The sequence below is a fragment of the Theropithecus gelada genome, chromosome 16, assembly GCF_003255815.1.
Source record: "Theropithecus gelada isolate Dixy chromosome 16, Tgel_1.0, whole genome shotgun sequence".
Taxonomy (NCBI): domain Eukaryota; kingdom Metazoa; phylum Chordata; class Mammalia; order Primates; family Cercopithecidae; genus Theropithecus; species Theropithecus gelada.
The window spans coordinates 56,149,462-56,170,006 of record NC_037684.1 but is presented as its reverse complement, the minus strand read 5'-3'; the positions used below and the strand labels follow the sequence as shown (position 1 = coordinate 56,170,006).

At 54.2% G+C, this 20,545-nt stretch overlaps 1 protein-coding gene across 1 annotated transcript in view; it reads right to left on the bottom strand.

The window, feature by feature from the left end:
* Window positions 1-20,545, bottom strand: part of TBCD (tubulin folding cofactor D) — a 183,014-nt gene that overhangs the window by 118,697 nt on the left and 43,772 nt on the right. Inside the window, exons 9-13 of the mRNA XM_025361420.1 lie at window positions 20,282-20,414; window positions 16,397-16,533; window positions 14,752-14,812; window positions 13,134-13,208; window positions 7,232-7,326 (exon numbers count right to left, since the gene is read on the bottom strand). Coding sequence (XP_025217205.1) covers window positions 7,232-7,326; window positions 13,134-13,208; window positions 14,752-14,812; window positions 16,397-16,533; window positions 20,282-20,414 — 501 coding nt within the window. The remainder of the gene's footprint in view (window positions 1-7,231; window positions 7,327-13,133; window positions 13,209-14,751; window positions 14,813-16,396; window positions 16,534-20,281; window positions 20,415-20,545) is intronic.

The following is a 20,545-nucleotide window of genomic DNA, read 5'->3' as shown; positions in this document are numbered from 1 at the left end:
AAGAAATTATTAAAAGAGAAACTAAAGAGAAATTCTGGAACTGAGGGCTCAAGAGCTGAAATGCGTGTGGATCCTAAGAGACTTCTAGGGCACCATCGAGCGTGCCAACATGTGTGTTAATGTAACAAGAGTCCCATAGGGAGAGAGAAGGGGCAGCAAAAATACCCCAAGAAACAATGACTGAAAACTTCCCAAGTTTGATGAAAGACATGAATCTACACATCCAATAAGCTCAGAAAAACGCCAAATGCTAGTTATTATTACCCAAATCAGTATGCATAATTCTCAATCAGTAAGGATAGCAAGGAAAATAGGATTCATACAAAATGTCCAAAGAGATCACAACACTTGACATTTTTCAAAAAGCAAAATACTGATGAAAACCACAAAATGCATGATTAGGAGCACATGTATAAACTTTATCAAAATAGTACAGTTGACTGGGCATGGTGGCTCACGCCTGTAATCCCAGCACTTTGGGAGGCCAAGGCAGGCAGATACCTTGAGGTCAGGAGTTCGAGACCAGCCTGGCCAACATGGTGAAATTCCGTCTCTACTAAAAATTAAAGAATTAGCCAGGCATGGTGTTGGGCGCCTATAATCCCAGCTACTCAGAAGACTGAGGCATGAGAATCGCTTGAACCTGGGAGACAGAGCTTGCAGTGAGCCGAGATGGCACCACTGCACTCTAGCCTGGGTGACAGAACAAGGCTCTGTCTCAAAAAAAAAAAAAAAAGTGAGGTTAAACCAAATACATCCCCTCACCTGTGCTTCCTGTATCCAACAAGGGAAACCGTAAGGGCTCACCAACATGACATGAGCTTACTCATGGTGAGGAGTACCCACTTCCTCCTGCTACAACAACAGAGGGGTTCAAAGAGGAGCCACAAAAAAGGTGAAAGGACCTACGCCAGGAGCACTCAAGAGTCTTGGAATTTGAATCACCTAAAATAAAGACCAAGTAGCCCTTTAACAATAGTCCTCAGATGTGATGATGTGAAGGGAAAAAACATGGCCCACTGTCCACAGGCCAAGGCAGGAGTATCGCTTGAGTGCAGCAGTATAATCACGGCTCACTGCAGCCTCAACCTCCTGGGCTCAAACAGTTCTCCCACCTCAACCTCCTGACTAGCTGGGACTGCACCCAACTACTTTTTTAAAACAATTTGTGTAGAAACAGGATCTCGCTTTGTTGCCCAGGCTGCTTTTGAATTTCTTTAAAAAATTAGCTGGGCAGGGTGGTGTGCACAGAGTCAGGGACCTAGAAATAGGCTTACAGGACAACAGCTGGAGACTGTGTGTTTGCGTGTGCATGTGTGTGTGTGTTTTTTTGCAGGAAGTCAGGGACCCCGAACAGAGGGACTGGCTGAAGCCGTGGCAGAAGAATAAATTGTGAAGATTTCATGGACATTTATTAGTTCTCCAAATTAATACTTTTATAATTTCTTACGCTTGTCTTTACTGCAATCTCTGAACATAAATTGTGACGCTTTCATGGACACTTATCACTTCCCCAATCAATATCCTTGTGATTTTCTATGCCTGTCTTTACTTTAATCTCTTGATCCTGTCATCTTCGTAAGCTGAGGAGGATGTATGTCGCCTCAGGACCCTGGGATGATTGCGTTAACTGCACAAATTGTTTGTAGAGCATGTGTGTTTGAACAATATGAAATCTGGGCACCTTAAAGAAAGAACAGGATAACAGCAATGTTCAGGGAACAAGGGAGATGGCCTTGGACTCTGACTGCCGGTGAGCCGGATGGAACAGAGCCATATTTCTCTTCTTTCAAAAGCAAATAGAAATATCACTGAATTCTTTTTCTCAGCAAGGAACATCCCTGAGAAAGAGAATGCGCCCCTGAGGGTAAGTCTATGAACAGCCCCCTTGGAGGCAGCTGTCTTTTACGGTTGAAGCCAAAGGGATGAAATAAGCCCCAGTTTCCTGTAGCGCTCCCAGGCTTATTAGGATGAGGAAATTCCCGCCTAATAAATTTTGGTCAGACCAGTTGTCTGCTCTCAAACCCTGTCTCCTGATAAGATGTTATCAATGGCAATGCGTGCCCAAAACTTCATTAGCAATCTTAATTTCCCCCCGTCCTGTGGTCCTGTGATCTCGCCCTGCCACCACTTGCTTTGTGATATTTTATTACCTTGCGAAGCATGTGATCTCTGTGACCCACACCCTATTCCTGCACTCCCTCCCCTTCTGCAAATTGCTAATAAGAACTTGCTGGTTTTACGGCTCGGGGAGCATCAAGGATCCTGCCAATATGTGATGTCTCCCCCGGACACCTAGCTTTAAAATTTCTCTCTTTTGTACTCTTTCCCTTTATTTCTCAGACCAGCCGAGACACTTAGGGAAATAGAAAAGAACCCACGTTAAACATTGGGGGTGGGGTTTCCCCTGACTGTGTGTGTGTGTGTATGTGTGTGTGTACGTACTGTATGTGTGGAGAATAATCAGCAGGATTCCCTAAAAAGTAACCCAAAGAAAATGCAGTGCTTCTTTCCTGAGTCCAACGGGCAAAGTACCCCTATTCAGAGGACTAAGGGCAAAAAGACCCATGGTGCCTTCAAGGCAAACATGGCGTCACTGCCTGCCCACCTGACTTCCCTAGTTTTACTTCTTCCTCCTTTAGCATGCACCAGTGAAGCTCCACATTTCCTCTAAGACAAACAAAAGCTTCAGTCTCAAACATGCTCATCTGTATTGTCTTTCTAGAACATTTATTTGCCAAGTATTTGTTTTCGCTTTTTTTATTTCTGAGACAGGATCTTGCTCTGTTGCCCAGGCTGGAGTGCAGTGGTGCGACCTCAGTTCACTGCAACCTCCGCCTCCCAGGTTCAAGCGATTCTTCTGCCTCAGCCTCCCACGTAGCTGGGACTACAGGCATGTGACACCACATCCTTGTATTTTTAGTAGAGATGGGTTTGGCCATGTTGGCCAGGCTGGTCTCGAACTCCTGGCCTCAGGTGATCCTCCCGCCTCGGCCTCCCAAAGTGCCAGGATTACAGGAGTGAGCCGCCGTGCCCAGCCTGTTTTCACGTTTGAAACTAAACTGACAGAGAACCACAGTAACTTTCCAAGGAGACAAGGAGGTGCAGGGACAGCTCAGTCATGTAACACAGAGGAGGCCGAAGGACTGAGCATGAGCTGTGGCTCCAGAAAGACTTCCTGGCTGCCACAGCTGCCGTGTGTGTGTGTGTGTTTGTTTAGAGATAGGGTCTCACTATGTTTTCCAGGCTGGTCTCAAATTCCTAGGCTCAAGTGATCCTCCTGCCTTGGCTTCCCAAGAGGCTAGGACTACAGGCACCGCCACCACACCAGGCTCCCAACTATAGCTCTATACAAACAGCACGGCTCTCGGAGGAATTGTGTGAGGTCTAAAACAAAAACATAAAAAGTACGCTGCAAACACTCAACAAATGTTAGCCCTGTCACCTCCTGAGCTGGCCCCAAGACGGGATCTCTTCACCTCACCCTGCCCAGAGACAGCGTAGCTTCTCCACATCCCGCCAGGTACAGAATGGGGCTGCAGAGAGGGCTCCGCTCACACAGAGGGCACCGCCAGGCAGGAGGGGCCAGCCAACCACGCGAAGGTCTTGGGCCAGTGTATCCCACGTCACGTATCTGTTTCTGAACAAGAGCTTTACCTTTTTGCTGATGACGCACACCCGTCTCCTCTCTCCTGCTGCCCGGGGTCGGTGGGTGTCGCCGTAAGACACACCAGAGCACACACACGAGCCCGTCGGGTCTCCTGTCTCCTTCGAGTGAACCTGGAGCTGGCTCCCCGCACGCAGGGACTTCATTCCATCCCGGCCACGCATTCACACACACACCCTCACACGTCTGGTGTCACAAATAAACATGACGCATCACCTGCTTCGGTGGAACAAAACGTTAAATAAAACCACAACTTCATGGTTCTGGGGCAGGCAATGATGTCTTAGCTTTGACACCAGAAACACAAGAAAGAAAAGACTGATGAGCTGGACTTAATTAAAACTTAAAACCTGGGTCAAATACCACCATCAAAGACACTGAAAACACACCAGGTACAGCCTATAATCCCAGCACTTTGGGAGGCTGAGGCAGGAGGATCACTCGAGGCCAGAAGTTCAAGTCCAGCCCGGGCTACATAGTGAGACCCCCACCTCTACAAAAAATTGTTTTAATTAGCCAGGCATGAAGGCCAGGTGCAGTGGCTCACGCCTGTAATCCTAGCACTCTGGGAGGCCGAGGCGGGGGGATCACTTGAGCTTAGGAGTTCAAGACCAGCCTGGACAACATGGGAAAACCCCACCTCTACAAAAAATACAAAAATTAGCTGGGCATAGTGGCTCGGACCTGTAGCCCCAGCTACTTGCGGGGCTGAGGTAGGCGCATCACTTGAGCCTGAGAGGTGGAGGCTGCAGTGAGCCGAGATCACGCCACTGCACTCTGGCCTGGGCGATGGGAATGAGATCCTGTCTCAAAAAAAGAAAAAAAATTAGCCAGGCGTAGTGGTGACCCTGTAGTCCCAACTACTTGGGAAACTAAGGTGGGAACATGGCTTGAGCCCAGGAGATCACGGTGGCAGCGAGCTGTGGTGGGGCCGCTGCACTCTAGCCTGGGCAATGGAGCGAGACCGCGTCAATCAATCCGTAGGAAGTGAAAAGGCGGCCGCGGAACGCAATAAAACATTTGCAAACCATACATCCACTATGAGACTCATACCCAGAATACATAAAAAACTCTTACTTACAACAATTTAAAAAATAATAATTTTTTAAATGAGTAAAGAACTTGAACAGACATTTCTCCAAAGAAGACATACAAACGGACAAACACAGAAAATGCTCAGTGTTATCAGTCGTTAGGGAAAAGCAAATGAAAAGCACAACAAGGTGGCACCCCACACTCACTAGGAGGGCTTTTTTTTTTTTTTTTTTAAAGAAGCAGGGGGCAAGTGCGGTGGCTCATGCCTGTACTCCCAACACTCAGGGAGGCCAAGGCGGGTGGACAGCTTAAGCTGAGGAGTTCAAGACCAGCCTGGGCAATGTGGTGAAGTCCTGTATCTAACAAAACTAAAAACAATCTGGCGCGGTGGTGCGCACCGGTGGTCCCAGCTACTCAGGAGGCTGAGGTGGGAGGATCGCCTGGTCCTGGGAGACGGAGATTACAGTGAGCAGAGATTGCATCACCACACTCCAGCCTGGGCAACAAAGTGAAACCCGGTCCAAAAAAAAAAAAGATAAAAACAAGTGTTGGTGAGGATCAGAGAAACAGACCCTCGTACACTGGAGGCAGGAGTGTGAAATGGGGCAATCATTTTGGAAAAAGTGTGGCAGTTTCTCAGAAAGTTAAACATGGAGTCACCGTATGACCCAGCATTTCTACTTCTAGGTCTATATTCAACATCCACTCAAAAACATGTACACAATGTTCATGGCAGCATTATCCTAACAGTGAAAGGCAGAAACAGCCCAGAGGTCCATCAGCTGATGAACCGGATGGATAAAACGTAGTGTGTGGTGCATTTACACAGCAGGACGAGGCTCTGCCACAGGAAGGAAGGAGGCACTCCACAGGCTACCACACAGAGGAACTCAGTGGAAGAATTCACACACCAAAGATCACACGTTGTAGGTTCCACTTTTATGAAATGTCTATAAAAGACAAATTCCCAGAGACACTGGAGATGTGGCTGCCGCGGCGAGGGTGCTGGGGAGAGTGCAGTGAGTTCTTAAACACAGGGTTTCCTTCGGAGGCAATGAAAATGTTCAGGAATTAAATTATGGCGACAGTTGCACAACTCTGTAAATACACAAAACCACTTCATTGTGCACTTCAGTGAGTGCATTTTATGGTAAGTAAATTAAACTCAATAAAGAGGTCTAAAAATTTTAAAAGTCTGAAAAAAAATAAGCAGAAACATTTGAAAAAAGAACTGCCGGCTCTACAAGCTCTCCCCACACATCACAACGCCAAGTGCAAAGCAGTCGCTTCAGACGCCACCACAGCTCCGCACCGGGAAGACGCGGGGCCACCACATCTCAGGCGTCTTTATTTTGGACAGAACAAAGTGTCTGTGGTGAGGCCCTCTCAGGATGGGCCCCCACTCTATCCTGTACAGACATCCTTTCCTTCCTGCCCGCAGAGGGCACTGCCAGCCACACCCAGGGACTGTCCTCACCAAACACACACGGGGCTGCGCGTGGCCGCTGCTCAACAGAGGGTCTGCGGCAGTGCCCCTGCGTCTGCCACGCTGCGCCCTCTGCCCCCGCCCTGCCCCTGCCTCTGCCACGCTGGGCCCTCTGTCCCCGCAGTGCCCCTGCGTCTGCCACGCTGCACCCTCTGCCCCCACTGTGTCCCTGTGTCTGCCACACTGAGCCCTCTGTCCCCACCGTGCCCTGCATCTGCCACGCTGCGCCCTCTGCCCCTGCCCTGCCCCTGCCTCTGCCACGCTGGGCCCTCTGTCCCCGCAATGCCCCTGCATCTGCCACGCTGCACCCTCTGCCCCCGCTGTGTCCCTGCATCTGCCACACTGAGCCCTCTGTCCCCACTGTGCCCTGCGTCTGCCACGCTGGGCCCTCTGTCCCCACCGTGCCCTGCGTCTGCCACGCTGGGCCCTCTGTCCCCACCGTGCCCCTGCGTCTGCCATGCTGTGCCCTCTGTCCCCACCATGCCCTGCGTCTGCCACAGTGGGCCCTCTGTCCCCACCGTGCCCCTGCGTCTGCCATGCTGTGCCCTCTCTGTCCCCACCCCACTGCTGGCCACTGCAGAGCTCCTCTGGCCCTCCACCCCAGTTCCCACCCTGGTTTCAAACTGGCATGAGCCTCATCTCCAGGGAGCACCACGTCACTCCAGGTGGCCTAAGATGCTGCCAGGGGTACCTGGTTCCAGAACTGAAGCAGGTGTCACTGCATGTGTCCTTAAGGGGCAACAACGTCCCTCAAGAATGAAAATTGGTTGTGGGGGGTAAGAAAATCAGACATTACAAGGATTCGTGGCCCTCTAAAACCAGGTACACAGGGTAATCTGTGGCATTAAAATTTCACAGCAGAAAAAAGAGGCAATTAGGAAAGTACGAAGGCCGATGTGAGAAAAAGGTGGACAGACCTCGTTCTCAAGCTCTTCTGTGTGTGCCTGCGGCAGGGCCACACCGCGGAGATGGGATCAGACGAAGAGCCGCAGCCTGCCACGGACAGCCTTGGTGACACAACTGACCGTGCTTCAGCTACTCACCATCCACGAGTCGAGACGGCAGCAACAGGCCTCTCCTGCCCAGCTCTGCCAGCGCCAGACATCCCCCGTGCCACGCCTTGTCGGTCTCCTGGAAACTGAGAGCAACAAAGATCCTGAGACCACAGCTCACGTGTCAGTTTTTGGTTCAAAGCCCACAGCATGGCAAGGAGCACAGCTTGGCAAGTCCATACCCTGTACCTGTAAGACATACTAAAAACCTATTCATCAGTTTTTAAAGTATCAAGTCCATATCCTGTACCTGTAAGACACACTGAAACCTATTCGTCAGTTTTTAAAGTATCAAGTCCATATCCTGTACCTGTAAGACACACTAAAACCTATTCGTAAGTTTTTTTTGTTTTTTTTTTTTTTTGAGACGGAGTCTCGCTCTGTCGCCCAGACTGGAGTGCAGTGGCCGGATCTCAGCTCACTGCAAGCTCCACCTCCTGGGTTCACGCCATTCTCCCGCCTCAGCCTCCCGAGTAGCTGGGACCACAGGCGCCCGCCACCTCGCCCGGCTAATTTTTTGTATTTTTTAGTAGAGACGGGGTTTCACCGTGTTAGCCAGCATGGTCTCGATCTCCTGACCTCGTGATCCGCCCGTCTCGGCCTCCCAAAGTGCTGGGATTACAGGCTTGAGCCACCGCGCCCGGCCTATTCATCAGTTTTTAAAGTATCAAGGCTGGGCACAGCAGCTCACGTCTACAATCCCAGCTGCTTGGGAGGCTGAGGCAGGAGAATCACTTGAACCCGGGAGGCGGAGGTTGCAGTCAGCTGAGATCGCGCCACTGCACTCCAGCCTGGGTGACAGGGCGAGACTCCATCTCAAAATAAAAAAATAATCAGATGGGTGAAGAAATAACATACTGTGACTGAGTACAAAGACAACAGCCGTGCCCACCCCAGGGCCTCTTCAGATCTCCCGAGAGTGAGGATAAGTCTTGGTCAGTCCCCAAACAAAGAGACCGTCCCGTCCGTGCCATCCCAGGTGCAGTTTCCCCACCACAGCGGTATCACTCCAAGTACGGGCAACACCCACGCTCCCATAGAAAGAAACAAGATACTTCAGAAAAGTGTTAACAGTATTAAAAGTATTAGAACAGGAATCCTAGCACAGGAAGATGCCAGTAGAAAAGGCAGCAGGAAGACACCCCACCGTTTAGTCAAGTTCAAAATTAAAAGCTAGAACAATGAATTGGCATTTCGAGATTTTTCACAGTACTTGAAATACGAACTTTTAATGAACAACTGCAATGCCCATTGATCAAGTCATAATATTTTATATTTACTAATTTCCCTGGGGTGGGGTTCAGAAGCTCTGCTGAGGCTTTTACTGATTCTCATTAAATTGATTTGACAGCAAAGAAATGTTTAGGAAAACCCACTAAGTTGTATGACTAGCTGGCAATCAATAGCGACAAGAATACTTAGGAAAATCGGAGAGTGCCCGTCCACCCGGCGGCTGCCTCGCCTGTGGCGTGCCCGGCCCAGAGGAGAGGAGAGGCTGCGACAGACACCAGCTGCTCCTCAGAGCTCACTGTCACCGACTGCCTCAACCACAATTATACTTTTTCCAAGTTCCAGGTGTTTTACTGTCTGCCAGAGGCTCCACGAGCCCTTGCATATTTTCACATCAGCACTTGTGTCCTTTAGGGTTTTCACTGGAGAAAGATGCTTCACACCTTTCACAAAGATTTAGTAACATCTGAATGAACTTGACAAAATACCAAGGTTACCGTGACTTAAAAATACCAAAACAAATGCCTGTCAGGCCAATGTTTACTTCCAAATCAGACGTGTTCACTGCGGCACGGTGGCGAGGGCGGCAGGGTCCAGGGGGTGCCGTCCATGCATGAGGCTCGCCTGAGAGGCCCAGCCCCCCACGGCACCGCCGAACCAGAGAGGGGGCCCTGGCCATGGACACCAGGGGCAAGAAACCAAGCAGCTGGGGGCGAGTTCCTGCCCCAGACCCAAGCTGAAGGCGCTCCTGGGCGCACAGCGGGGTCTCGGGAGGGAAGACAACAGAAAGTGGTGGAAGCTCTGAGTGGGAGAGGAACAGAGAGAGAGAGTCGCAGGTACATGGGTCTCAGATTACCAAGTGCAAGGGAAACAGCACTAACGTACAATGGCCTCAAAGATGCGTTTGGTGGAGAAGCGTGACAAGCAAGCCACTATCTGTGTAAAATGAAAGAAACAATTTGAGCCAGGCACAGGGCTCAGGCCTATAGTCCCAGTACTTTGGGAGACCGAGGCAAGAGGATTGCTTGAGGTCAAGAGTTCAAGACTAGTCTGGGCAACATAGCAAGACTCCATCTCTACAAAATAAAATAATTAGCCGGGTATGGTGGCGCACACCTGTAGTCCTAGCTACGCAGAGGCTGAGGCGGGAGGATCACTTGAACTCAGAGGGTAGAGGCCGCAGTGAGCTACCATGGTGCCTGAGCAACACAGCAAGACCCCATCTCTAAAAACAAAACAGCTGGGCGCGGTCGCTCATGCCTGTAATCCCAGCACTTCTGGAGGCCGAGGAGGGCGGATCACAAGGTCAGGAGATCGAGACCAGACTCGCCAACATGGTGAAACCCCATCTCTACTAAAATACAAAAAATTAGCCAGGCGTGGTGGTGCGCGCCTGTAGTCCCAGCTACTCAGGAGGCTGCGGCAGAGGAATGGTTTGAACCCAGGAGACGGAGATCACAGTGAGCCGAGACCCCGCCACTGCACTCCAGGCTGGTGACAGAGCAAGACTCCATCTCAGAAACAAACCAAGAAAACCTCTGTACCCTTGGCTGGGCGCGGTGGCTCAAGCCTGTAATCCCAGCACTTTGGGAGGCTGAGACGGGCGGATCACGAGGTCAGGAGATCGAGACCATCCTGGCTGACACGGTGAAACCCCGTCTCTACTAAAAAATACAAAAAAAACCCTAGCCGGGCGAGGTGGCAGGCGCCTGTAGTCCCAGCTACTCGGGAGGCTGAGGCGGGAGAATGGTGTAAACCCGGGAGGCGGAGCTTGCAGTGAGCTGAGATCCGGCCACTGCACTCCAGCCTGGGCGACAGAGCGAGACTCCGTCTCAAAAAAAAAAAAAAAAAGAAAACCTCTGTACCCATCACACCTGCATCAGTTCCCAGGGGGATGAGGGATGAGGAACGGGTGCCCCGGGTCACTGTGGAGCGGGGGAGGCTGTCTTCTTCTTCTTCCCTTCAGTTTCAATTCTGAACTAACATATCACCCAGCCTAAAACCTCAGTGAAACTGTAAAGCTGGAGCAGGAAGGAACCCATGTGGTGAGGCTCCTGCTGACACAGGGTGGGGGCAGGTGGCGGGGGCACAGCGTGGTGCCGTGGCTTCCAAACGCTCCACACCAAGTGTCTCAGAAGACGCTCGGGCAAGTCAGCAGGACCCACAGCTGGGCCTGGGCACAGGTTCACTTGGTTTGCTCATGGGAGAACCCAATGGGGTTGGCACAGACACAGACACACTCCTCTCCAAGGCACCCTGCTTCTGCCACAGCCTGTGGTCTGGCACTACGTCCTGGGTCCTGGGTAATGCTGCAGGGCTGGGGATGGGAGTCGGAAGGGGGCCCCAAGTCCTGAGGGAGTCGTGCATGCTTTGGGGACAGCCACACCAGCCACACAGGTCCTGAACTCCCTGGGGATGGGTGCAGCTCCACTCTGTATAACCCAGCCCAGAAATGGAGCAGGGAGTAAGTTAACCATCCTGGGTGCTGGGTGTTCTTACAGTTAATATAATTAATGCCCTTTCTCCAACCCGTTTCAGAAGAGGCTGGTAGCTCACCACACATCCCAGGGAAGGACAAGATTGGAGCAGCCACCACGCAGGGCTGTGGGCCGCCCCACGCACCAGCAACTCCTGGCTTCCTGGTGTCTTCAGACATCCTGCTCTGAGGCTGCACCTTTCTATGCCATGGTTGATAATCACATGCTGAGCACACAGGGAAAGGGGAGGCAGGCGCTGACCAGAGCTGCATCCGCAAGGACTCAAGGTGACAGCCCTGTAGCTGCTTTGGGCTGAAGGTCCTGAGAAATCCACAGTAAAAAGGCCCCCCTGTCCCAGAACCTAGCTACAAAAATGGAATGAGAGCATTAAAATAACAAAAATAAAGGTAAAGAAGCACGTGAAGATTAAACCAGCCAGGACAAATGAAACCAGACCAAGATGGTGAGCTGGAGTAAGGAACACACAATCCAGAGAGGCTGCACCTTGTGGGGGGAAAGACGCACAGTGAGTTTCAGGAGACACACTAGGCCTGACGAGCAGGCAGCCCAGCAGCCGGAGGAGAGAGGCAAAGTCCAGAGAGGCATGGGCAGGCCCGGCCTGGAGCCCACCACACTGTTGTGAAGGCCGCAGGTGGCACCAGGTGACAGGAGGACGTACGCCCACCACAACCACCAGAAAGGAGCTCCAGGGACACACCTGAAACGAGGCTGGAGCTCCAGGGACACACTGGAACGAGGCTGGAGCTCCAGGGACACACTGGAACGAGGCTGGAGGTCGCCTAAGGAGAAGCCAAGCTCGGAGCACCCTCAACCCCGCCTCCCATCAAGCAGTTACAATCAAGAGCGCGCTTCTGCCAGGAACCTTTCCACTGGAAGAACATTTCTCACGCGTGCTCACCGCTCTGAAAAACATGACCCACATCTGACACACTGTTTCCTGTGCTCCTGAAATGTCACTGAGCAGGCTGGAGGCTAAGTGCACAAGAAATCTGCTCCAGAAGGAAAACAAGACTTTGCGGACAGCGGCCCGAGCTGTCCCTGGTGACTCACAGGCAGCGCGAACTGGAGCCTCCAAAGTGCTGACACACAGCTTTCTCCACGGTGTCCGGGCTAATGCACAGCAACAGTACGCCCGGGGTCCTGAGCAAGCCGGACGCCTGCCCTCCACCCTCCGCTTCTGAAACTGGGAGAGACATTTACACAAGGCAAAAGTGGAGTCCTGAGCAAACTGGACGCCTGTTCTCAGTCCTCTGCTTCCAAAACTGGGAGAGACATTTACACAAGCAAAAGGAAGAATCCCTGGGGAGGTCACAGATCGATGCCTCATATGTGTGACCACACCAGGGCTGGTCTGCAGGCCCCAGGCTGAAACCCCAGGCCCTGCCACCTGCACATTCCAGCCTACACCTCTACCACCCACAAGCCATACGGCCGCAAGGCTCAACTCCCTGAAGGCTGACAAGACAAATGCAGCACAGTACATGTGGCTGTCTAAATTCAGTTTTGTTCTGAGACCGGGTCTCACTCTGTTGCCCAGTCTGGAGCAGTGGCATCATCATGACTCACTGAAGCCTCAAACTCCTGGCCTCAAGTGATCCTCCCACCTCAGCCTCCCAAGTAGCTGGGACCACATCCAACTAATTTTTTAACTCTTTGTAGAGATGGGGTTTCGCTTCGTTGCCCAGGCTGGTCTCAAATTCATAGGCTCAAGCAGTCCTCCCACTTTGGCCTCCCAAAGCCTCACATTTCATTAAAATGAAATTCAACTTTGAACTCAGGCCTTGGCCACACCAGCCTCACTGTAAGGTCTGAGTGATACACGTGGCTAACGGGCAGGTGAGGGGCAGACCCGAACCTCCCACAGAAAGCTCTTGGAGCAGCCCCAACTCACTCAATAGAGACTTTCCTTTCAGAACAAACATCTACCTGGGTATATGTCTAAACTGACTCTCTTTCCCTTAAGGTTTTTAAATAGAATGGAGTTGATAAAAGTAACATACCAGAAATAACAAGAGTTCTCAAGTTTAACTTCAAAAGGGGGAAAAAAGAGCTTCTGGAGTCTGACAAACAGCTCAATGAAAATAAAGCATGAAAGGGTATAAAGAAAGCCAGGGCTTCTCAACTCAGGGTCAGGCCCACACACCTCCCCGGCTCTTCTCACATACCTGAAGCAGTCCAGCACAGACCCGACCACATCATCCGCCAGGGCTTTGGGAAGCCTGCCAGCCATCCTACCGATTCTGAAAGAGAAACGCAGCAATCCGTCAGGGGCACCAGCCTGTCGCCAAGGGCATGCGTGACACGTGTGAACGTCCTGAACAAAAGCCTTTCCTCCAGAGACCAGGAGAGGAGGGGCCGACTCCAGGAAAGCCTACACCCTGCTCGGAGCCCCCGTGGTAAAATACGCCGAAGGGTAAAGCAGCCTGCACACGTCTGAAGCCAGCCAGATTCAAAAGGGACGAGTGAGCACACGGAGCACGGGGCAGGTCACCATGTACCACCGTGACGCGGACACCGCAGGCCACCAGTGACGGCTGAGGGCAGCGAGGCAGCAGGCAAACGCTGAGGGCTTCCCCTTGACCCTCCCTACTGGAGCAGGGCTTCCTCTGTGCCGCCCCAAATACTGACTGCGCAGGTTCCCCTCAGGCCAGGTGAGATGGGCTCACGGCCCCACAGGGAGGCCGCCTGGGGCTGGCTCACAGGGTCCAAGTCCCTGGAGATGGCCCCGCGGGGAAGGTCCTGGCCAGAGGCCTCCAGGAAGGACCCTGGGAAGGCCTGCCCAGCCTCTCACTGCGTGGGCCTATCACATTCAACCAGACAAGGCTCCGGGCTGAGAAGCTATTCCCTGTGAACAGCAACACAAAGGCCTATATGAGCCCCTGCAGCCCTGTGGAGCTCCTCCTAGAGCTCATCGTATGGACTGACCCAGCCTAGATGCACAGGAGAGTAAGGGCAAAAACCAGCCTCCCCATCCCCCAGCATCTGCTGGCCCCTCTACCTGCCTCATCCCCCAGCACCTGCCGGCCCCTGCCTCTGCCTCATCCCCTCCACAGCAGGGATCTCCCTGACACCTCAGCACCTGCCAGTCCCTGCACCTGCCTCATTCCCTCCACAGCAGGGACCCCCCTGACACCTCGGCACCTGCCAGTCCCTGCACCTGCCTCATCCCCTCCACAGCAGGGACCTCCAACACCTCAGCGCCTTCTTCACGTATATCACTGTCCCTGCACAGCCCAAGCCCACAGGGCCACCAGCTCCTCCAGGCCAGGGCTCCACCTGCTGTGCTCAAGGCCAGGCCTTACTAGATCTGCCCCAAGACCTCCACTGAGGCCCGGGATGCAGGGTGCGTGTCGGCTCCCACTGGTATGACAGGTGCTAGTGAGGGGTGAGTGAGGGGCTGGCACCTCGCTCACCCCACAAAAGAGGGCTCTTCCCTGAGTACCATCACTGTAGGAGCCGTGACCCCCATCTGTAGGGAACGACAGGTAGGGGAGCACAGTGAGGAGGATGTGGAAAAACAAGGGAACATTTTGAAGATAAACAGGTAAACCTGGTCTGCTTGTGACCCGGCAGGGCCAGCCAGAGGCAAGAGGACGGAGGAGCCTAAAGCTCCACCTCGGGAACCAACTTCACACCAACGCATAAAGTAACACACGTTAAGTTGGAGAGGTCACGGAGGGGGCCACGCTGCCACTCCAAAGTTGTCGGGTATTTGTAGCTGTTGAATCGCACTTGAGAGGCTGGTCCACTCCCCAGGGTGCTTCTGTGGCCGCGGACACCTACCCTTTGGCTGCAGACCACCGCACAACAGTGTCCTTGTCCTTCAGTCCGACCAGCAGCTGCTCTGTAGGAAGAAGGTGGTGATGCACGACAGAGTCCACACCAAGTTCCTAGTTTCCCAGCCGTAAGGTGACCCATCCTATACGCTACTCGGTGCATATGATGAAGGGAATTACATTAACAATACTAATTGTAATGACAGGAAAAGAACATTTCCTTCTCTCCCTTCTCAAATAATCACATACAGCCAAGTTCCTAAGTTCTCTGTTCCTAAGAAACAGATCTACCCCATCAAAGCAGGCGACCGGGAGCAGCTGCCTGCCTGCCCCCAGGTGAAGGCCAACATCAAGGGCCCCACCCAGGCCAGGGGAAGGGCCCACAGCTCAGGGGTGACCAAAGTGGGCTGGGAAGCTTCCAGAGAAAACCCCTGGCCAGCGGCTGCACAAAGACATCTCTCCCAGGGACCAGGCCTTGGCTGAACTTTTAAGAACCACACAGAAGCCTAGAGGACGCGGGGAGGGGCTGGGTCACACGGTGAGGGCCCTGCAAGCCCCAGCAGGGATGAAGCCTCAGCCTGAGGGCACCAAGCAGCCCTGGGAGGACCCGGAAGGAGAAGCTCGCTGAGTGACCACAGGGGAGGGTGGAGGGACAGTCTGGAGCCAGCACAGCAGCTGGAATGCAGGCAGAGGGGACTGCCTGCAGGGGGTGGGAGACAGGAATGAGCCTGGGGCAGGTGGCGGACACGGGGAAAGGGCAGACCCAGGACCCCGCCCGGGACTTGGAGCCGCCCAGCACAGATGCGGGCGCCTACCACGCAACCAGGGAGGGCTCTGAGAAGCAAAGGTCAAGGGAAGGGCCAGAGTGCATGCTGGCTCGGGGCTGGCAACGGCGCCGCAGGCGCCCTGATGGTCACGGTCGAGGTGGGGTGCAGATGACTCTGGGCAGAAACCGGCCCTGGAGGGAGCGGAGGGGATGTGAGCAGAGGGCGGCACAGCACAGGCAGCGCAGCCCCACCCGCCCATCAGGAAGCTGGGGACACTGGGAGGATGGGGGCCTCACGGGGAGGGCACATGAGGAGGCCCTGCCTGGGTCCAGGGAAGACCTCATCCAACCGGCAGCAGGAGGGCAGGGCAGTGTGTGGACAGCAGCCAGTCCCAGGATGGCCATGAGGGGCTCCGCTGACAGCTCTGTCTCTGTGCAGCAGGAGACCCCACGGGAGGAGAACAGGGCAGTGGATGGAGACCCCTGCAAGGTGTAATGTGGTTTAAGGGAGTCTGAAACGGCTCCTGAGGTAAGGAACTGAGCAGGGTTTAGGGGCCAAGGAGCCAGAGACCTGAGCCCCAGAGACCCCAACTCAATTTCCTGGGAGAACTGTTTCCTGAGGACACGCCTAGCTGCCCAGGTCAGGAAGGTAGGGAGGCGGTGGGAAAAAGGGCTTCTATGGCACACAGGAAGAGACTGTCCACAGGCAGGGACAGGCCTGGGTTCAGGAGCCAGAGGACAGGCAGTGACCATGCACTGGCCAAAGGGAACCGGTGGCCAGACAGTGCTGGCACCAGGAAGGGAAGAAGGAAGTGTGGTCCTGGAGTGGAGGGGAATTGGCCTGACGATGCCCAAGAGCAGAGGCCGCCGCTTAGACCCCACGCACCTATCACGCTCTCCACGCCCTCTGGGACGTCATCATCTTCGTCGGCATCCTCGGTCGGGATGAGCGGCTTCTGCTCACTCTGGCCCTGAGCGAGAAGCTGCAGATTTGCAGCCAAGGATCGGCAGCCACGCTGATACCTGTGCAAACAAAGCATCCTCAGATCGGCTTTGCAGCTCACAGCATCCTGAAGACTGAAATCAGTCATTTACTGTCACTGAATCTTAAAGGATGCCTGTGAAAATTCCACGCGCTTTGCAGAGACCGGATAAGAAGGGGAAACCCGGAGGCACCGCCATCAGCACAAACTGCCAGGACGACTCTGGTGTGAGCCACGACGCACGCCCCGATTCCACAGCGTCCTCACCTGCTGTCCAGTTTTGATTATGGAAAGTCAGGAGAGAAGGCATGACGATGGGTACACAGACGACAGGACCAGCACCTTCCCCGGGGAAGCACCCGGCCTCCGGGACCCTCTGCTTCCTGAACAGCCACCACTGCCACCGCCCAGGCCACGCATGGCCCCTTCATCGCCAGCAGCTGCATCTCACCCGTCACCAGTTCCTACAGATCCTGCCTCCCGAATGTCCCTCAGAAGGCAGCAACGTGTAGCCCTCTTCACACTCACGTGGGCACCTGCATCGTCATCCCCACCGGGGCCCACGGCACAGGCCCCGGGACCCGGCTCCTGGTCAAGCCTGCTCTACGCCTGCTTGCTGTGTGAGTCTGCACAGCTCCTGAGCCACTCCACGCCTCCACTTCCCCGCTATAAAATGGGAACACAGACCTACTCAGAAGCTGTGTGAGGAGCGGTGAGAGTATGTGCTTGGAGTGCAGCCCAGCCCCGCATTGAGCAAGGGCCCCTCGAACACGACTGCTCCTGCCAAGCGTGAGCGCAGGGCAGGTAGCCTGGCTGTGGGTCCCGCTTACTGGGTCTCATGCAGAAAAGGTGTCCAGTGAGAGTTCAGGGCAGCTGCTGTGGCTGTAGCCTGAGACAGCTTTGCAGAGGACAAACAACTTGGGCTTCGGAGGCAGAACCAGAACTCACACACTGATGTTGACACCATCAACCTGCCTCAAATGACTCATCCTAGCTCCAGCTCTCTGGCACTCAGTTTCCAAGTCTAGGAAACAAGGAGAGTGGGGGTTTCCAAGATGGCCCCGTGACCCCCGCCTCCTGGCGTTCCTCTCACACAGGGTGTGGCATGGGCCCAATGATTCCCTCCCAAAGAACAGAATACGCAGAGTCTGGCGAGAGTTGCCACCTTTCAAACAGCCGCGGTTTCCCCCCGCCTCTCAGCCTCCAACGAAGCCAGCTGCCATGCTGTGTGCTGCCCTGCGGAGGGGCCCATGTGGTAAGGACTTCAAAGGGGTCCCCGCCAACAGTGCACAAGGCGCCGGGTCCTGACGGAACCCATGAGGAGCATGGAAGCAGAACCCCCCGACGCAGGCCTTGAGATGGCAGTGGCCAGGCTGGCACCTTCACAAAGCCTCAGGAGAGACCCTGGCTGGGGACCTGGCTGAGCCACGTCCAGATTCCAGACCCACTGAAACTGTGAGGAAAAAGTGCACTGTTCAAGCTACTAAATTTAAGGGTACACTGTTATGTAAGGTAACTAGGATGAACAGACTATCATCAGCCATCATAAGACTATGGCGGAGACCGTCAGGCACCCAGCAAGACGCCTAATGCCTCATGAGGAGGCACACCCCGGCCCCCACTCTCCCCTAACACCCCACAGGCAGGTGCACACCCCGGGCCCAGTCTCCCCTAACACCCCACAGGCAGGCACACCCCAGCCCCTTGTCTCCCCTAAACTCCAAGGTACACCTTGGCCCCCACTCTCCCCTAATGCCTCATGGGCAGGCACACCCCAGCCCCCAGTCTCCCCTAACGCCCCACAGGCACGTGCACTGCAGCCGCCACTCTCCTCATGGAAGTGCGCAGCTCAGCCACCTCACAAAGATCAGATAGCACCACAAAGACAATGACCTCAGGCTGCTTCTGTACGTGCCCTCCTGACCTCAACAATGGTGAGACTTGGACAGAAGGCGTAAAGCCACTGTTGGCCAGCAGGTGATGGCAACCAAGGTAGGGCAACAATCCCCAGCGAGGGAAAGCTGCAGGTGCACCACCTCCACCTCCTCCCCGCAGGGGTACTTTCTAAACTGTACCAGGGAAACGGCCCAGGGAGCAGCAGTCTCACTGGGTGGAGGGTTCATATTTGGGGGAGAGGAGAGGAGAAGAGAGCTGCTGAGAAAGGGCCCCAAAACTCTGCCCCAAAATTCCCGTGGATCCCTGGGCACCCCAAGATGAGGAAGCACAACGCGAGACTCAGACGCACCTGTCAGAGAATAGCTGGGAGGCCGAGTGCTGCAGAGAACTTGGAGACTGTGCAACCCTCAGAGGGCCCAGCAGGACGGGAGGGAAAGCCGTGACTTCCACCGAAGACCCTGAGAGGCTACAGACTTAAAGCAAGGACCCTGCTGTGGAGGAAAGACCCATCCCTGGAGGAAAAGAGCTGAGACAGACCCACTCTAACAAAGCCTCAAGCCAAGGCTGGGCAGGAAGAGTGAGAAGAACCAGGAATCTAACAGCCCCCAGAGTGTAAGTCCATCCTCTTTAACAGAAGGTAACCAAGAAAAGAATGGTACTAAAAGAGACAATGAAAATCCAACCGAGGAGATAAAAATGGAAACAAGTTAGAAATACATAAGAAAAAGGAAACGTACAGGAAGATGGAAGAGAAAAATAAACACAAGAACAGGGACTAAAACCCAGCCACGTTAGAATTACGTGAAATGTATGTAGCAACACGTACATCATTATCGAGAGAACCAGGAATTCTGGATTATTTTCCCTATCAACACTTCAGTGCTTGTGATGCTTAACTTTACATGTCAAGCTGACTGGGCCATGGGGCGCCCCGCTATTTCATCACACCTGCTTCCAGTGCTTATGTGAGGGGCTCTGGACGAGCAAAGCATGTGAATCTGTAGATAAAGTCAGGCAGGGAACCCTGCCGAATGCAGGGGGCCTTGTTCAGCCAGCGGAAGGCCCCAGCAGAACAAAAGGCCGGCCCTCCCCGAGGACGAGGGAAGCCCTCCTGCCTGGCGATCTCTCAGCTGGCCTTGTTCTGTCTTCAGACTAAAACCAATCAGCTCTTCCCGGGTCTCCACCCTGAGGTCTTTGGCCAAGAACCACCATGAGCTCTCCTGGTCTCCAGCTCACAGCCTCGCCGATGCACGCATCCTGTGGGCTGCTTCTCCGGAAAACTCCGCCTGGTACAGCACTGAACATTCCCCACAGCAGCATGAGAAACCAGCCGCCAACACTGCAGCAAGAAAGACGGCTGCACCTTCCCCGACAGTCTCTGAAAGGGAGCCCGTCACTCAGACTCATCACGGATCAGATGCAGCTTTCCCCACAGCGCATCCACACCAGGGAGGCCGCACCACCTCTGAGCGACACGACGCGCACACGCCGCCACACCAGGGAGGCCGCGCCGACTCCGAGCCACACGATGCACACGCCACCCTCCTGTCACGCCAGCTGCAGTTCCTCCAACTGGGAGATGCAGTCAGAAAATAACCAAAAGAAAACCATTCCTTTCGAAATCAGAAACACTTCTGGGATTAAAGAAATGAATGAAAGCAGAAAACACTTGTTACTAACGCGCCTTCTCTGTCATCACCACTGGACCCGAAAGCCACAGCACCGGCCAGACAGTGCCCCCGACTGTGTCCAGAACCACAGCACCTGCCTCCCCACCCCACAACAGGGCACCTGCCTCCCCACAGCACCTGCCCCAACAGCACCTGCACCCCCGTCAATGGCACCTGCCCCCCACAGCACCCTTCCCCAGGCGCCGCCCTCACGGTGCCTACCTCCATGCCGCCACCCTCGGCTTCAGGAAGGTCAGCCCCAGTCGCTGCACAAGCTTCACCCCCAGCTTCCGCAGCAGGGTCTGGTTGCTCTCGGGGAGTTTGCAGTCATCGAGGCACCTGAGGACGGTGGCAGCTGCAAACAAGAGCCAGCCTCAGTGTGGGGAGGGTTGCAGGCATCTTCTGACTGCACCACCTGTGTCCCTGAAGCCAACAGCCAGCTCCACAGGGGCCTCGAGGCAGGAGACATCACCGAGACCCCCATCA